Genomic DNA, 16,218 nt, shown 5'->3' on the forward strand with positions numbered 1-16,218 from the left:
CACAATACATAATATGTCAGATATATTCTGAACATTGTTAAATACAGCAAGGCTAAAACTTTCCATTTCCTTTATGGAAGTAGTATAGTACAGTGGTTAAAAGGTTGAATGCTGAAACAAGCTATCTAGTTTTGATTTCTGCTTCCAACATTTATAACCACATTACTTCGGATGAGAGTTCTACAACTCTGCTTCAGTTTCTTCACTGGTCAAATAGGGATAAGTGTAGCTATTTTGTAAAATTGGTATGAGGATTGTGATCATAGTTAACCCTTAGAAAACTTCCTGAAAGAGTATGAGCTCAGAAACTGTAGGTAAAATTATTTACTAATTCAGGCACTCATTGATGATCTATTATATACAGACATTGACATTGCAAAGTTGGAAAAGTAATAGAATGCATTCCCTAGATATTCCACTTTAAATTCTAGACTTTATACTTCTTATGAAGTGACCTATGATTGCCTTTGATTTTGGAAAGTCATAAATCCATGTCATACTGATTAGATAGTGATAAGGGAAAATCCCTGAGCCTTTTTTTTATGGCAGCTTCTGTGAAATGCTACATCTTCTCTCCTATTGTAGGCCATCTGGTTACATCTTGTCAAGATCTTTTGGGATCTTGATTATGTCTTCTGGGGTAATGGTTTCCCATCCAACCTCCATGCCATCTGTACATATGAGAAGCCTTCCAACAATTTGGCAACCAAGTCATTGGTGAAATGTGAAGTAGAATAGAATCAAAGGCAGAACCTGCAGCAACCCTTAGAGAGCTCCCTTTGGGGAGTCATTTACACAGTTAGGAATCTACCTAACTGTGCTTACACCAAGAACATTTCTTAATCTTGCTAATAAGAACACTGTGGGAGGATTTTTCACAAGCCTTATTTAAACCCAAATATCTAATATTAATTTATATATCATTACTTGCTTGATAGTCCTAACTCTATTGAAGAGAGAGAGAGAAGAAAATCTCAGTATGCTGAGTGTAATTGTTCCAAGTAAACTGTGCTAATTCCTAGTAATTATTGTCTTCTACAAGAGCTATTAGAAATATTCTAAATAATCACTTATATAACTTAACTAGGGATGAATAGTAAATGTGCCTTTTGTACTTTAAGTTACAATTCTGCTTCATTTTGAAAATTAAGACATTTTTTGTCACTACACTTGTCTCTACCATTAACTACCAAGATAATGATGGCTTAGAAACCTTGCTTACAATTTCCCTCATAGTTTTTGAGATATAATTTTTCAGAGCCTCATACTTGAAGCATTTAAAGATATCTCTTAAAACAATCTCATTTATTTTGGTTTCAACTACTCTTCCCTGATTCCTTTCTATCCCACTTCAATCTGAAAATCCCTCTTGATGGAGAAGTTGCCAGTAAAATATGCTATTATGCCATTAATCTCAAATTGATAACTTCCTTTGTGGTTTTTTTAAAATTTTTATTTATTTATTTATGATAGTCACACAGAGAGAGAGGCAGAGACACAGGCAGAGGGAGAAGCAGGCTCCATGCACCGGGAGCCCGACGTGGGATTCAATCCCAGGTCTCCAGGATCGCGCCCTGGGCCAAAGGCAGGCGCCAAACCGCTGCACCACCCAGGGATCCTCTTCCTTTGTGTTTTTGCTTTAAAATATTAACTATGATATTTCTTTAATATCCTTTCTATTTTTATAACATCTATTTTATCTGACTTCAGTCTTCAAGACCATTCTCCTAGGTAGATGACATTTGCATACTCGTATATTTGCCAAGTACAGGCCCTTCTTTCATACATCCAGTAATTCCTTCCACAAATATTTGTTGAGTGTCTATTATTTGTTCTAGGCACTGGGGATACAATAGTGAATGAAGCTGTCATATTTCTTGATTTATATCCTAGTAAGTAGTGTAAATTTTTGATTGTTGGATTTAGCTCCCCACTCTTTTTCCCAACTGAAGGTAATTTTCTTTTACATGCTAAACTTTTCATTGTTGAGCATCATCTAGTCCTTTTGTGACATAGTTTTTAAGTTAGGGTTTCCTGATCTTAGAAAAAAAGTTTTCACTTTTTCTCCTTGAAAATTCTTGAAATCAACCCCCTGAATTTTTCCTAGCATTTATCTCCAATAATGTTTCCATGATTTTGTAAAACTAAAGACAACAAAATGGGATAAAGAGGCTTTGCCATAATTTACAGATGTTGGCACATGTGGAAGTTGGATTTTAAGTCTTGGATTTTTATTTTTTTACTTCTTTATTATTCCATTATAATCATGAATGGATTTTTTCATGGGTTTCTTCTATCACCAACGTATATAATCTTAAGAGATTTATTATGGTGTACTCAAATATGAGAAAAAAGAGAAAATATTTCTTTAAAAATTATCATATTTTTATTACTAATTTAAAATTCTATCTGCATTCTAGGAATAGTCCTGCCCTTGTCTATGCCATACTTGTTATATGGACCTGGAGCATGCTGCAATTTCCACTTGACCTAGCAGGTAAATGTCTTGATGTTTGTTCAAAAAAACAGAAAATTATAACTCTTGATTATAAACTATAATCAAGCTAAGGAAGCATTTGAGAGGATTATCATTTTTATCATTTTGATATTCCAATGTTAGTTCCAGTTCAGTTTAGAAGAAAAGTCGACTGAAACTTAGGAAAGCCACTAGTGGATTCATTCTGGGACGTGGTGAGTCTGAGATAGTTGAATGTACTGGAGCACAGCTTTACATTCACTTCAAATCATGTATGAGTTGTAAAATCTCCTGCAAATTAGTTAAGACCTTTGTGCCTCAATTTTTCACCAGTGAAATGGGTCTAATAATCATAGTGGCTAGAGTTAAGGGTTCTTGTGATGACCAAATGAGATAGAATGTGCAAAATTAGCACAGTGCTGGGACACAAATGTGACCACCTGATATTTTCAGGGCTCATTTTCAGTCTTTTGTCAGATCTGTGTATTAGAACATCTCAGGGAGTAAGAATAGTTTTGAAGCCACATTGGAAAATTACAATTTTCCTCAAGGTAGTGGCCCTTCCAATTCCATTGATCTTATTTTAATAAATACATAAACTCTGAAGACTTTGTAAGAAGAAACTGTTGTCCAAGCATATCATACTAGTGATGATCTAGAGCTGCACTGTCCAATACAGAAATCACTAGTCACATGTGGCTATTTAAATTTAAATTAATTAAAATTAAAGAAAATGAAAACTTCAGTTCCTCAGTCACACTGACCACAATTCAAGTATTTAACTGCCACGAATGGCTGCTGTAAGAGGCCGTGCATTAGGCAGAATGTTTTTACCTCACAGAAGGTTAAATTGGACAGCATGGATCTGGAGTCATCCTTTAACTTCTAGGAAAGATCCCTAGAATTCTTATTTGAGAATTCTCCAGGATGCCACTTTACTCTGAAGAAATTCTAGGATCTAATAATTACATATTCCTTACACCTGACTTCTTTCTATGTCACCCCACCCGATGGCATCAGAATTAGAATTAATCTATAATAGGGATATTTAATCTTTTCTGCATCTTTTTTTTTTTTTTTTGGTTTGCTTTAATAGGTCCAGAGCTTTCAGAGGCAATTTTAGAATTTAGCAGATACTTTCTGAAACAAAACTGTCACCAGAATAGATGGAAATAGATGGAAATAGTGGCTGTGGCTTTTTAGAAATACCCTAAATCTAATTACTAGTTAATAATTACAAACAAATGTATGCCAATAACACACACACACACACACACACACACACACACACACACCCCGCACACACACATACAGATCTTGTTGTAATGTGCCCAATCTATACCTATTGATCAGGTAGTGTCTCCTAACAGAATATTGGTTACCATCACTTTAGATATTGAAGAACACTCTCAGGCGGTCCCCTTGGAACCATTTCCTGACCCTAACTTCTTAGGAGAGGCCACTACTGAGGTGCCTGGGTGGCTCAGTTGGTTAAGTGGCTGACTCCTGGTTTCGGATCAAATTATGATCTCAGTGTTGTGGGATCGAGCCCCATGTCAGGCTCTGTGTTTAGCAAGGAGTATGCTTGAAATTTCTCACCAACTCCCTCCTCTACCCGCTGATCTCTCTTTCTCATATAAATAAATAAATCTGAGAGAGAGAGAGAGAGAGAGAGACAGAGAGAAAGAGAAGCCACTATTGATCATATATGTTGGTTTTACTCTTGTCATTCACTCTGCTGATCTTCACCCTCCCATATCTTGTGGTTTATAGCCTTGCTAAGAAAATTTTTATTTGGGAAAGAAATTTTGTAAACTTTCAGGGGTGATAATGTTATGCAGCTGTTTGAAAAACAAAGACCAAATGTTACTTCTGACTAAATCGCTATTGTATTTTCCAACAAACAGTACATTATGTTCACCCATATCAAAGCAGCTTCATAATATTTGCAGGCTCCAGTAGACGAAGGCATCCTTTGTTTGAAAATTCCAAATGGAAGGCTTCATTATTATAAAACATTATTTTGTGCCCTTGACCTTGAATTAAATTAGCACTTTAGAAATTAAAACAAAAAGTTTGTTGATTGGGCCTCCTTTTGTTCAACTGGAAAATTGGTAATTATATCCAGTGTTTCTTATAAACTGTGAAATAAAACCATAAGGCGTTAGACAAAATAAAGTAACAATGGCAGTTATTTGGGCTTTTGTCCCCCTACCATTAGAAAAATATTTAACGTGAATTAAGTTTGAATTTGTATTGTAAACACTTGAATTTCCACAACATAATTTGCACGTATGGCTGAGTGAGTCAACCAGGAAACAGGTAGGTCCCAAAGGGAGGATACAGAAGGATCTGGGCCATAAATTTATACTGTTCCATCTCCCAAACTCAGCAGTCACATAAGTCATTCAGTATCCCAAGAGAAAGAGAGAAGTGAGAAATCAGAGAGGAGCCAGGGTTTATGACTCTAATGGAAACAAAAAGATACAGTGAATAGGGGCCCCTCTCCTCACAGACATCACTGTTACCTCAGCTCTCAAAGGAAGACACTGGGGCCCAAGGAGGTGAAATAACTTGCTGGCATCTTGCTAGAAAAAATGAGGCAGCCAGGCTACCTGAGTCAAGGCCTTGAGTGCCGTGCTGTGCTGTCTCTGTACCCTGCAGACCCCAAGGACAGACACAGTGGTTTCTCTGTTTCTTTATTCTCTCTAGCTGAGTTGATCATGCTTTCCCCAGGGAGGGGACTAGAAGGTGACTTAAAATTTGTGACATGGAAGGAAACCCCAGGGCTGTTTTTTTTTTTTTTTTTGGTGTCTTTTACTGAACTTATAATAGAATCTTGATTTTAAATATACAATGGCCAAGGATGTGAAGTGGTTAAGGGGTGGCTAAGGGTGGTGTTAAATGTGAAGGGTGGGTTCACCTGTCTCCTGCCCCCCAAATTAAATTATAGAATCACCCCCTGTTGTTAAGCAGTACCACAGCACCCACTGTTGATGACCTTTCCCCTTTTCATTCTGTCTTTCACATCTCAGAGGTTGGCTAATCGGTCTGTCTGTGTTCTCAGTGCAGCATGTCGTCTGCCCCTTGTCCGTGGCCATGAAGGGGTTCCTCAGCCTCTTCTTTTGCCAATACAGTGCCGACCTGTGGAACATTGGAATCAGCATCTTCATACAAGACGGCCCTTTCCTTGTCGTGCGTCTCGTATTGATGACCTACTTCAGAGTGATAAACCAGATGCTGGTGTTCTTTGCGGCAAAGAATTTCCTGGTGCTGGTGTTACAGCTCTACCGACTGGTGGTGCTGGGGATGGATGTCCGGGCTGCCTTGCGAAGCCCGCCGGGAAGCCTGAAGGCGAAGCACCACTGCCCGTGTGAACCAGTCGTGAGTGGGCTCTCACCTGGAGACACGGAGAGTGACTCTAAGGGGAGCATGGATGTCCCTTTGCAGGCCTTGCCCGTCACCCGCGAGGACTCTCCCCTCACACCGTAGCTCCTCACTGACAGCAGCAGGGAGCTAGAACATTTGACTCTCCGCTTCCTATAGACAGAACCTCCTCTCCCCCCTCCTTTTTTTTTTTTTTTTTTAATCTCTAGCATATCATAGTTTTCAAAAGAACACAGCATAAAAAGTGATCTTAAACCAAAGCTGAGGAATTTTCTTCCTTCAACTGAATGGAAAAAACTTTGATTAGTGGCCATCGCCACAACTCCTGTGCGATAGTATCAGATGTTACAGTTGTTCAACGACTAAGTGATTTGTTTGTCTTGAACCGTTTGAAAAGCTATGGACAGGGTCACAGCGACATGCCCTCAAAAGATTTAGTGCAGACAAACTGTCACGGCTGTTACCTGAAAATAGAGAAGCTTTGAACCTTGGCTCCATTGTCAGACTATCTCATCTGATCTTTTCTGCAATGTCCCTGACATCAAAAAATGTACATTCAGTGAATGCAGAACAAATGAAGGGAAAAGTGCTTTTAGAATTACCTCACTGTGAGCTGGAAGCAGTGAAAACCTCTGCCCGGCGTCCACAGCACTGCGAGGCCTCCACACGGCTGCACAGGCCTTCCCGGGAAAATCCTTTTCCTGGGCTGATGCGGTGTCTGTCCTGGCGCATGTGCTCCTACAGAAACGCTATTGCTCTTGGCTCCGGCGCTGCAAACTGCACAGCGAGCCATTTCGGTTGTGAGGCAGGAAATACTGGTAATGCTAGAAAGTCACAGTTTCCACTCTGAAGCACGATTTGCGGCGTTCGTCAGTATTTCTCTGAACTCTACCATCTTCTGTATCGCCAAGTCGCGTGGTGTGACTCGATGCCCTGAAGCAGGAGGTAAAGGTGTTTCCGGCCCTCTCGGGGTTGCCCTAGTTTCTGGAGTCCGCCCCCACTTGGTGGGACTCCTCTGAACTGCCACTACCCGAGCCGGCCTGGCCTTCCGTGTCCAGGAAGGTGTCAGGGTCGGAGGCTGGCATCTGCCCGACAGCCCTTGAGCGGTGACAGGGCCCAGGGTCCACCACGGTGGGGTGCAAAGCAGGCAGGCCGTTGGCTTTCCTTCCCTGCATTGACTTCACTTCCCCGCTGTGGAAATAGCCAGACTTTCCCCTTGCACACCTCTGTACTTTCCAGATGGAGGTCATTCGGACCATTTTAAAATGATTTTTGCTTTGAAAGGTACAATGTGAAAATCTCCCTGACTCTATAGAAGTGATTACAGTTGAGGCAAGCAGTTCCAGAACTGTTCTTTTAGGATTCAAAGCCTAATTCCAGCTTGTTCTTATGCTGACGGATCCAAAGGGACGTGAAAGATTAAGACTGAGGATGACCTGGAATTGAGCGTGACCCTTCGACATGCAATCCGGACAATTTTATCTGTAAATCTGTGTGACATGATATCTGTTCAAACTATCTGATAAAAAGTTTTTTAGGCAAATTCTATTTTCATACAGAGAAATTAATTTTTTCCACTCCATGGCTTTTTCAGTGCCTGATGGCATGTTTCTATTTCTTCCTTTTCTTCCTCGTGTTTCTAATTTTAACCATATGATGATTGTAAAATTGCACATGAGACAAGTGGAATACATTTATAATTTTCATAATAATTTTACGAACGCTAAGATCAGGAAATTATATTTATATAAAGTAAAGAACTTGACAACTTTTAAGGGCATGTTATTTAAGATGCTTAGCAATTGGAAGCAAAATAATAAGTGCTACTATTTATAAAAACGCCTCAGCAGAATCTGTTTTTCTGTTGACTATTTTATGTTGAATGTTTTCCTCCACAACATGTATGTGCTGCTTATTATTGCAGATTTGCTCATGGCATACTTTTCATGTTTTAATTTTTTTCTTCCAGCAAAACAAACACTGAGCATCTAAAAATAGATAAACTATAAAGTAGTACGGCTGTTGCAAGGATATTTTTAAATGCTTTCAAATCTGAGACTTGGCTTGGCTTCGTGAATGAGTTCCTAGTGTTTAAGTGAAGTATTTTGTAATTAGCACTCCTCCAAAGGCCTGGGAAATAGGAAGTCCAGAGTCTGGCTTTATTTAGCATGCCGGAAAGGCAAAGAGCACGGGGGACCATCTCAGCCAATGAATAGTGGCAGAAATAGACACACACACTACAACGTTTTCCAGGAAAATCTGCACAGGGCAGCATTTATTAACTTCCTGCCGGTATCTCTACTCTCTCAAACTATTTTTATAGCACACACGCAAAAAAATCTATAGTCATTTAGCTTATTTAAAATCAAAACCTAAATCCAGGTTATATTCCTTGGACCCCTGATGATGAAAAGTGTTAAATTTGTACTCAGTTAATTGTCTGTTTTTATTATAGATTGCTAAGCATTGTAGTGTTTGAAAAAAGCCCAGCATTTTCTATAAAGTGGCGAGAGCAGAAGTTACAGGCACATACTGACATCCTGGGACTTGCTTCTGTGGTATGTGTGATCAGATAACTGTTCAGATCATCTGTACCATGTGCTGCCAGACATACCTCCCTACCGTCCCTTACAGACACACAACATGCCAATCCCCAGCCACGAGAGACAGTGGCTCGTTGGCAGTGCTGTTGTTATTGTTGGTAGTTGTTACCTAACTGCTTGACGAAAGTTCCATCACATGTCCTTCCTAAAAAATATATCCTTCTACTGGTGAGGAAACACAGTGTACACGTTTTAATGATGCTGCATGGAAACATACAACAACCTCTTGGGTTTTCTTTTTACCCTTACTAGAGGAGTCCCAAAGGACATGCCTTCACGTTGCAAGATACATAAACTGTCTTTATCTTTTATTATTCTGTGAACTTTTATTTAAGACTGAACTGATAACATAAGAAAATAAAAATGTGTATGGGCCACTAACATTGTATGTAATCTTCCAAAACGAAGACTCTTACACAAAGTTACCAGTTGGACTTGCAGTGCTTCCATTAACATGTGGCAGCACTTCCGGTCTTATAAGATCAGAAAGACACAGCCAAGAAGCATTGGAATTCACAATTGAAATATTAATTGTGATTCTGTGATTTAATAGAAAGCTTCTAAAGCCCTGGAAAGGCATGCATTGTAGGGGCACATGGTTTAGGTTTCCTCCAAGTTTCAGAGTCTAACACCTACTTCTATTCCCTTTGACACTGAATTTCAATTATTCTTAATGTATTCTCCTGTTAAAAGACGGAATTGCAGAAGGCCCAGCGTCTATCCATCCATCCATCCATCCATCCACTTTTGCTCTACTTTGGCACTGGGCAAGTGAAATGCTGAAACATGTTACAGAGCCTTAAAGATGTACATTTAAAAAAAAATCTTGAATTATAGGAAGAGACTATTATGTTTTTTGTTTTCATTTTGTTTTTTACTAATTTCTTTTTACTTAGTGACCATTTTGATCCACTCTCTCAAATATCTGATTTGGGGGTAAGGCAAGGCAGCTGGAGGACATTTATGGCATGAGCTTTAAATAACATTCCATATGATGAGAGGAACTTTAAATAATGCTTGAATAATCAACTGCTGCAGCCTAATATTTTATATGTGTCCATCCTTCAAGTCATTCTTCCTAGAATATTTTGTAAGAATTTTTTCTGTATCAATTATATTTATACTATTTGATATGAATGGCCTTTGTATTTTATTATATACATTAAAGAGTTTGTGTACAACGTTATCTTGATGTCTGTTTTTTGTCTGCATGTCTTTGTTCTCTACTGTCATTTGTTTCATTTCGTTTTTAGGCTTTGATTTTAAAAAACAGATCTATTTAGAATGTGACTAAAGTGGCATTTCAAACTAGTGAAGAAAGACTGACCAATTTTATAAATGATGTTGGGGAATTTTGTGAACCATCTGGAAAAAATAAAGTTAGATTTTTATCTCACGCAATATATAGAAATAAATTCCAGATGGATTAAAAGAACTAAATATAAAAGTGAAAACTATAAAATATTAGAAGAAAATACAGGATATGTCTTTAGCATTTGGGGAATGGGAAAGACCTTCCAAAGCAAGACATGAAACCTGGAAGCTCTGAGAGAAGAGATGTACAGATTTTCCTATGTAAAGGTTTAAAGTTTCTGAATGGCTGAAGGTATCAGAGATACATCACTATGATTCTCTTTTCTGGGGAAATGTGTCAGTGCAGTTATACAAGAGAAATGAGAGGTATAGAAGTTAGAAGAGTCAAATTTATCATTTAATTATAGAAGATTGAGTCTTGAACATCCAAGGAAAGCATATTATTATTAAAAATGATAATCTAAAATAATGCCAAAATCAATGCTTTCTATTGATAAACATAAGATATGTATTAAAAGGAGATATTTCCATTGTGAAATTAACTAGAACCATAAAATACACAGGAATAAACTTAGTAAATATACAAGATCCATGTAAAGAAAACTTCAAAATGATTTTTGAGGACCATCAGTGAATAATTTGACAAACTGAAGGTTATGTTTCTATTGGGAAGTGGTTAGATGCTTGGTATTTTAAAAAGTATTAATTTCTTCTAAATTTATCCTATAAATTTAACACAATGACGGCAATAAGATTTTAATTTTTAATGACTGCCCATGTTAATTCTAAAGATTTTATGACAAAATAAGCATGAAAGAATACCTGCCAAATATTAAAACTAACAAAAAATTAGAAAGACATTTAGTTATATTTTAAATCACAGAGCTACAACAACCAAGAGAATTCAATTCTGTCAGGTAGAAAAATGGAACAGAATAAGGTGAAAAAAAGAGAGTGAAGTACTGAAGATTTTGTCATGAGTGGGAGGTGATAAAGTATTATAAGTGGTTTAAGGTTTTTAAAATATCAAATTGAATACCTACCTCAATCCTTATGTCCAAAACATTTCAAGATGGATCAAAGAATTAAACATCAAAAGTTAAAAAAAATAATTGCAATGATGAGCATGTTTTCAAAGCAAGGTACGAAACTAGAAACCATAGGCAATTAATACATTTCAACTTGTAAAATTAAATATTTTTAGCATTATAAAAATACCATAAGTGGATTCAAAAATTGAACGATGAACTGGGTAAATACTCTGCGACAAAATTAAGAAAACATTAGTTTTCTTAATGAATAAATAGTTCTTACAAATAAAAAAATCCTTCGGAAAAATAAGCAAAAGATATATGATTCAATGCAAAAGGAATAGTCAAGGAAATGCAAATCAAACCACAATGACATACCATTTTTCAAATGCAGACAAAACCACAAGATACCATTTTTCAATTATCAGGTTGGCAAAGATTCAAAAATGTTTTAGGATGCTGCATTAGAGGGGCTCAAGGGAAGCAGGAATTCTTACTCATTGCTAGTGAGGATTTAAATTGGTCTAACTCTTTTGGAAGATGATCTGGCAGTATCAGTCAGTATTAAAAATATATTTGTCATCTGACCCAGTAACTCAACTTTCAAGGAAGTATCCCACAGATAATGTGCACAAAAATATGTGTATGAGACCATTCAAAGCAATATTTTCTATAGAAACACCATACTCTCCATTCATAGGATCATTATTAGATTATGAAATAACCATACTACACAATACTTCATAGCTCTTTCAGGGGATAAAGTAGATGCATAAGTTCTGATAAGGAACATCACTTCAATATTTTATTAGGTAAAACTAAGGGAGCAAACCATGAGGTTAGTTTGTCACTTTTTTATAAATGGTATCCATACCCTTACAAGTGCTGGTAAACCTAAAAAATGATCCCCAAGTTTCTGATAATTATAGATGTTCCCACCTTTTCTGTTTTTTTTTAGCTTTTATATTTTTGATAGTTTGATAGTCTTAAGTATTCATTACTTTAATGATCTTGAAAATAATTATTAATAAAAAAAATCTTAAACTTACAGAGCTTTCTGCCATGTATAGACACTCTGATATCATTTTGCAAATAAAGCAAAAGCACATCAATCATTTTCAGTCGAGAAAATTTGGACTTTGTCATTATAACTAAGAGCAGTCTTTAGACACTTTAGATGAATCAAATGTTTAAACCATGTCAAATTCTGCTTGCCTTATGAAGTGTCAAACGTTGGGAAATTAAATAATGAATAGATCTATAAGACCACAGAAAAATCAAACTGACCAAATGATTCACTGGGTCTTGATAAGTACCACGGAGACTACTTTGCAATGGCTAGTCTGACATTTTCACACCCTCTTACATTTATGAAGGCACCAAAACAAACCACAGAGGAATTTCACATTGAATTACGGAGTCAAAAACTGATTTTCCCAAGAGAGATAGAGAACTGAAGGAGCCCTGAAAGAAAACTCAGAAAGAATCTGTGCATCTGTTTCCAAGTCCACATTTGTAGTCCATTTAACTTGTGTATGTAAGCCTTCTAGATTTTTGTCAAATATTTACTAAACTTACAATTGATTGTGTAAGTGATCAAATGGATCATATGCAAATCTGATCACATTATTGAAAAAAACAAAAATTCCTAAACCAACCATATGTCAGATATCATATAGTCTTTGTATCCAAACTAAGAATTTTGGGCAAGGAAACTCGAATCTACAAGACTAAATATGTTTTCTCTGTGGATGCTGTTGTTCAGCGCCTGCCAAGTACATAGCCGAAGAATTCAGATGGTTGTGGTTCTGGGATCTTGGGGATTGTTTCCATCTTCTGGCAAAGGATATTTTTCCCCATTATTCAAAGTTTCCCATATGACCTGAGTGACAGCTAATGGCTGGATCAAACACTATAATTATTTCATCAGCTTTCCTGGTTTCAACTTCTTTACCTTGTGGGGTTTTTTGGTATCTAACTTCCACCTCTTTCCTGAACTCCATGCCTGGATTTTCACCTCCTCCAACTGCTCTGCAGGCATCTCAAACTCAGTCAATACAGAATACGTATCCAACCACACCCTCTTCCCAATAGCCTCCCCTCTCTGTGTTCCATACAGTGGCTAGCAGCATAGCCAGACACTCAGGCATCCTTGCTAAACCTGGAGATATCCTTGACCCTTTGATCTTCTTATCCTTCCTACCCAAGTAATCCCCACATTCTTTCTGTTATGCTGTCCATAATTTCTTTAAATCTTTAACCTGCCTCTCTTTTTCAACTGCTGCTGTCCTCATTAGTGCCTCACCATTTCTTGCATCAGTGACTGTTGTCATTTCCCAACTGACCCTCCAACCTCCTGGTTAATCCCCCATAAATACACACACACACCCCTTCCACTGTAACATAGTTCTCATGTTCCCCTATGATATGGTATACTTGCCATTGTCCTTTACATAGCAATGTAAAGTTTGCATATTTTGCCCTTTCTTTTTTCAGCAATGCCTTTCATTGCTACCACTCTATTACTCACTCTTTGTCTACTCACCCCTAACCTGTCTCGGGTGGCTCATTTTGCCATTTAGATTTGATGGCTAAGGGAAAGAAGAATGTTCCCATGGCCAAAATTGTTTTGTACCCTATAGGAACTCTAGGAGAGTGAGCAGTTATCATCTGAAAGTAGAGAACGTTCCAGTGTCAAGTCTCTGATCTCTTTCCTTCAAAGACACAATATTATTTCTTTTTTTTTTTTTTTTTTTTTTTTTTTTTTTCACAATATTATTTCTATGTAGAGCTGGGAGATTCATCACTTATCATGGTCCCAGACTAGAGACCACAGGAGAAGCAGCATGTCAGTGATTTTCAGAAAATTTCCTCTCTTCTTCTCACGTCTTCTCAGCTTCCAGAACTGAGTGACTCTTCTCCCTTACTGTGTATTCACAGCACTTTGTACTTGTCTCTGTCTCAGTGTTTATCATAATATATCTAATGATTTGTTTATGTGTCTGTCTCTCCCATGCCTGTGAGCTGTTTGAGGGCATAGGCCATGTCTTATACTCTATCATACAACCACACAGCTCCAGACATACTGATTTTTTTTTCTGTTCCCAGTAAACACCAAGTTTTTTTTGTTTTTTTTTTGTTTTGTTTTGTTTTGTTTTTTGTCTTGAGGACTTTGTTCTTGCTGGCGCTTCCAGGAATCCTCACACTGGCTCTTATTTATTTATTTATTTATTTATTTATTTATTTATTTATTTATTTATTTTTATTTGGATTCCAGCTTAAATGCAAGGTCCTCAGAGAGCCCATCACTTTTAGCCTTCCTCAATAATCTCCATCACATTGATCTTTATTTTTTTCCTACCATTTTTCACTAGGTGAAATTATTTTTACTTTATAAGTTTATTTAATGTCTATCCTACCTATAATGAGAATATAAAAGTCAAATGTGTCTGTCTTGTTCACTTTTGTGTCCCCAGTCGCTAGCAACAGTAGCTTATCGGAAGCTACTGTTGAGTATTTTATTTTTCTGTCCTTATTTGTACCTTTAATTTTTTTAAAACAACTAAAATTATACTATATATATATATATATATATATATCTGACTTTGTTCATTGATTATCATTTCTTGAGCTTTTCCTAAAGTGAACTATTCTTTGCAAACATAATGCTTACCTACTTCTCTTTGTGAATGCAGAAAAAAACCTTACTACTGGAGTGCCTGGGTGGCTCAGTAGGTTAAGTGTCTGCCTTTGGCTCAGATCATGATCGTAGCATACTGAGATTAGCCTCACATCAGTCTCCCTGCTCAACTTGGAGACTCCCTCTCCCTCTCCCTCTGCCATGCACCCCCACCCGCACTAGTGCTTGCTCTCTCTCTCAAACAAATGAATAAAATCTGAAAGAAAGAAAAGAAAGAAAGAAAGAAAGAGAAAGAAAGAGAAAGAAGAAAGAAAGAAAGAAAGAAAGAAAGAAAGAAAGAAAGAAAGAAAGAAAGAAAGAAGAAAGAAAGAAGAAAGAAAGAAAGAAGAAAGAAAGAAAGAAAAGCCTAATTACCAAACACCATAGACTTTCCCAGCCATCTTCCTCCTGACACTCTGCCTTTAGTGCTGTGGAATACCTCTTCTTTCTGGCTTCCTCCACTCCTATGGTGATATGAGACCTTCATCTCCAATTCTCAAATTCCCTCATTGTTGGTTCCTTCTCCATCTATGTGTCCATGGACTCTTGCATTCTCTAAATGTGTAAGTTCTATCTTGTCCACCTGGGCTCATCTTCCCCTTTGCAATTTCACTCCCATCAATGATCCCTTAAGTCTATTTTGCCAGTTTCCCCCCAAACTTCTCTTGCACATTTCCATGTAGAAGCTCTTCTGGCACTTCCATATTAACATGTCCACAATTGGATTCAAAACATTCTCTCTTCTAAATCAGTGCCTTTTCTTGAACCTTCTATTTCTGTTAATAGAATCAGCCAGCCATTTTGGCTAAAACTAAGTTTTCATCTTTGATTGACTTTCCTCATTTACACATTTGCTGAATCCTCTTTTCTTGTTTTGCATAATGAATATAATTTTATTACTTTTCTCTGATTATATAAGTCATATGTGTTCCATATAATGATGTCAAACATTCAGAAAACTAAAAGGAAGAGGATAAAAATCACAAGGAACCCCAGCCCCTTAACTACAATATTCATTATTAATAATTTGGAAGCCATTTTTGTGAGTATTTTATTTCAGATAAAAATGATAGATAAACAATATCTAGATAAATATGCTTACATTAATAAGTAATAGACTAATTAAATCTTTAAAGGTGAAAACTATTGAAAGAGTTGCAAAAATCATCACTTTATTTAACTTTGTATGAGGAATAACCTCAGCCCTACGTCTTGTCAGTCTCACCTCTATGAAGGCAAATGCAATCTCATGTGCAAAAGTGAAAAATGTCTATGTTTTAGGCCTTTTGTGAATTGGAAGCCTGGAACAAATGGTGCCCCTGTGGTAAACTCTGGAATTGGGACCTTATTTTATTCATCTTTTTATGCCCCATGGAGACTCTCATGGTACATGTGGAGCAATTTTTTGCTCTGTGAATGATCAATGGCATCAACAAATATCTTTTAATACCTACTATACACAAGCCATTGTTAGCTATGTGAGAGATACACACATGAATAAGACATTCCCCTTGCTTTTGAGGAAATTTATATCCATAATATTTCCCCCAAAATGCCACTATAACCTCCATAAACTTCATTCCCTCCCACCTATCTTTATGCCTGTGAAGGGTTCCTTTTGGTTCTCTATGGGTTTTCTGTAGAACCTGAAGTCCCGGGCCTTGCTCCCAACACGTACTTTGAAATAGGAGAGGGGATGCAAAAAGAAAGGAGATCTGAGAGAACTGA

General features: G+C 37.1%; 1 protein-coding gene across 1 annotated transcript in view; it reads left to right on the forward strand.

Moving 5' to 3' along the window:
* The window catches only part of TMEM26 (transmembrane protein 26), a 47,552-nt gene extending 37,900 nt beyond the window's left edge, over nucleotides 1-9,652 (forward strand). Inside the window, exons 5-6 of the mRNA XM_041750738.1 lie at nucleotides 2,421-2,497; nucleotides 5,544-9,652. Coding sequence (XP_041606672.1) covers nucleotides 2,421-2,497; nucleotides 5,544-5,968 — 502 coding nt within the window. The 3' untranslated portion in view covers nucleotides 5,969-9,652. The remainder of the gene's footprint in view (nucleotides 1-2,420; nucleotides 2,498-5,543) is intronic.
* The last annotated feature ends 6,566 nt before the right edge of the window (nucleotides 9,653-16,218 follow it).

The sequence above is a fragment of the Vulpes lagopus genome, chromosome 3, assembly GCF_018345385.1.
Source record: "Vulpes lagopus strain Blue_001 chromosome 3, ASM1834538v1, whole genome shotgun sequence".
NCBI classification, from domain to species: domain Eukaryota; kingdom Metazoa; phylum Chordata; class Mammalia; order Carnivora; family Canidae; genus Vulpes; species Vulpes lagopus.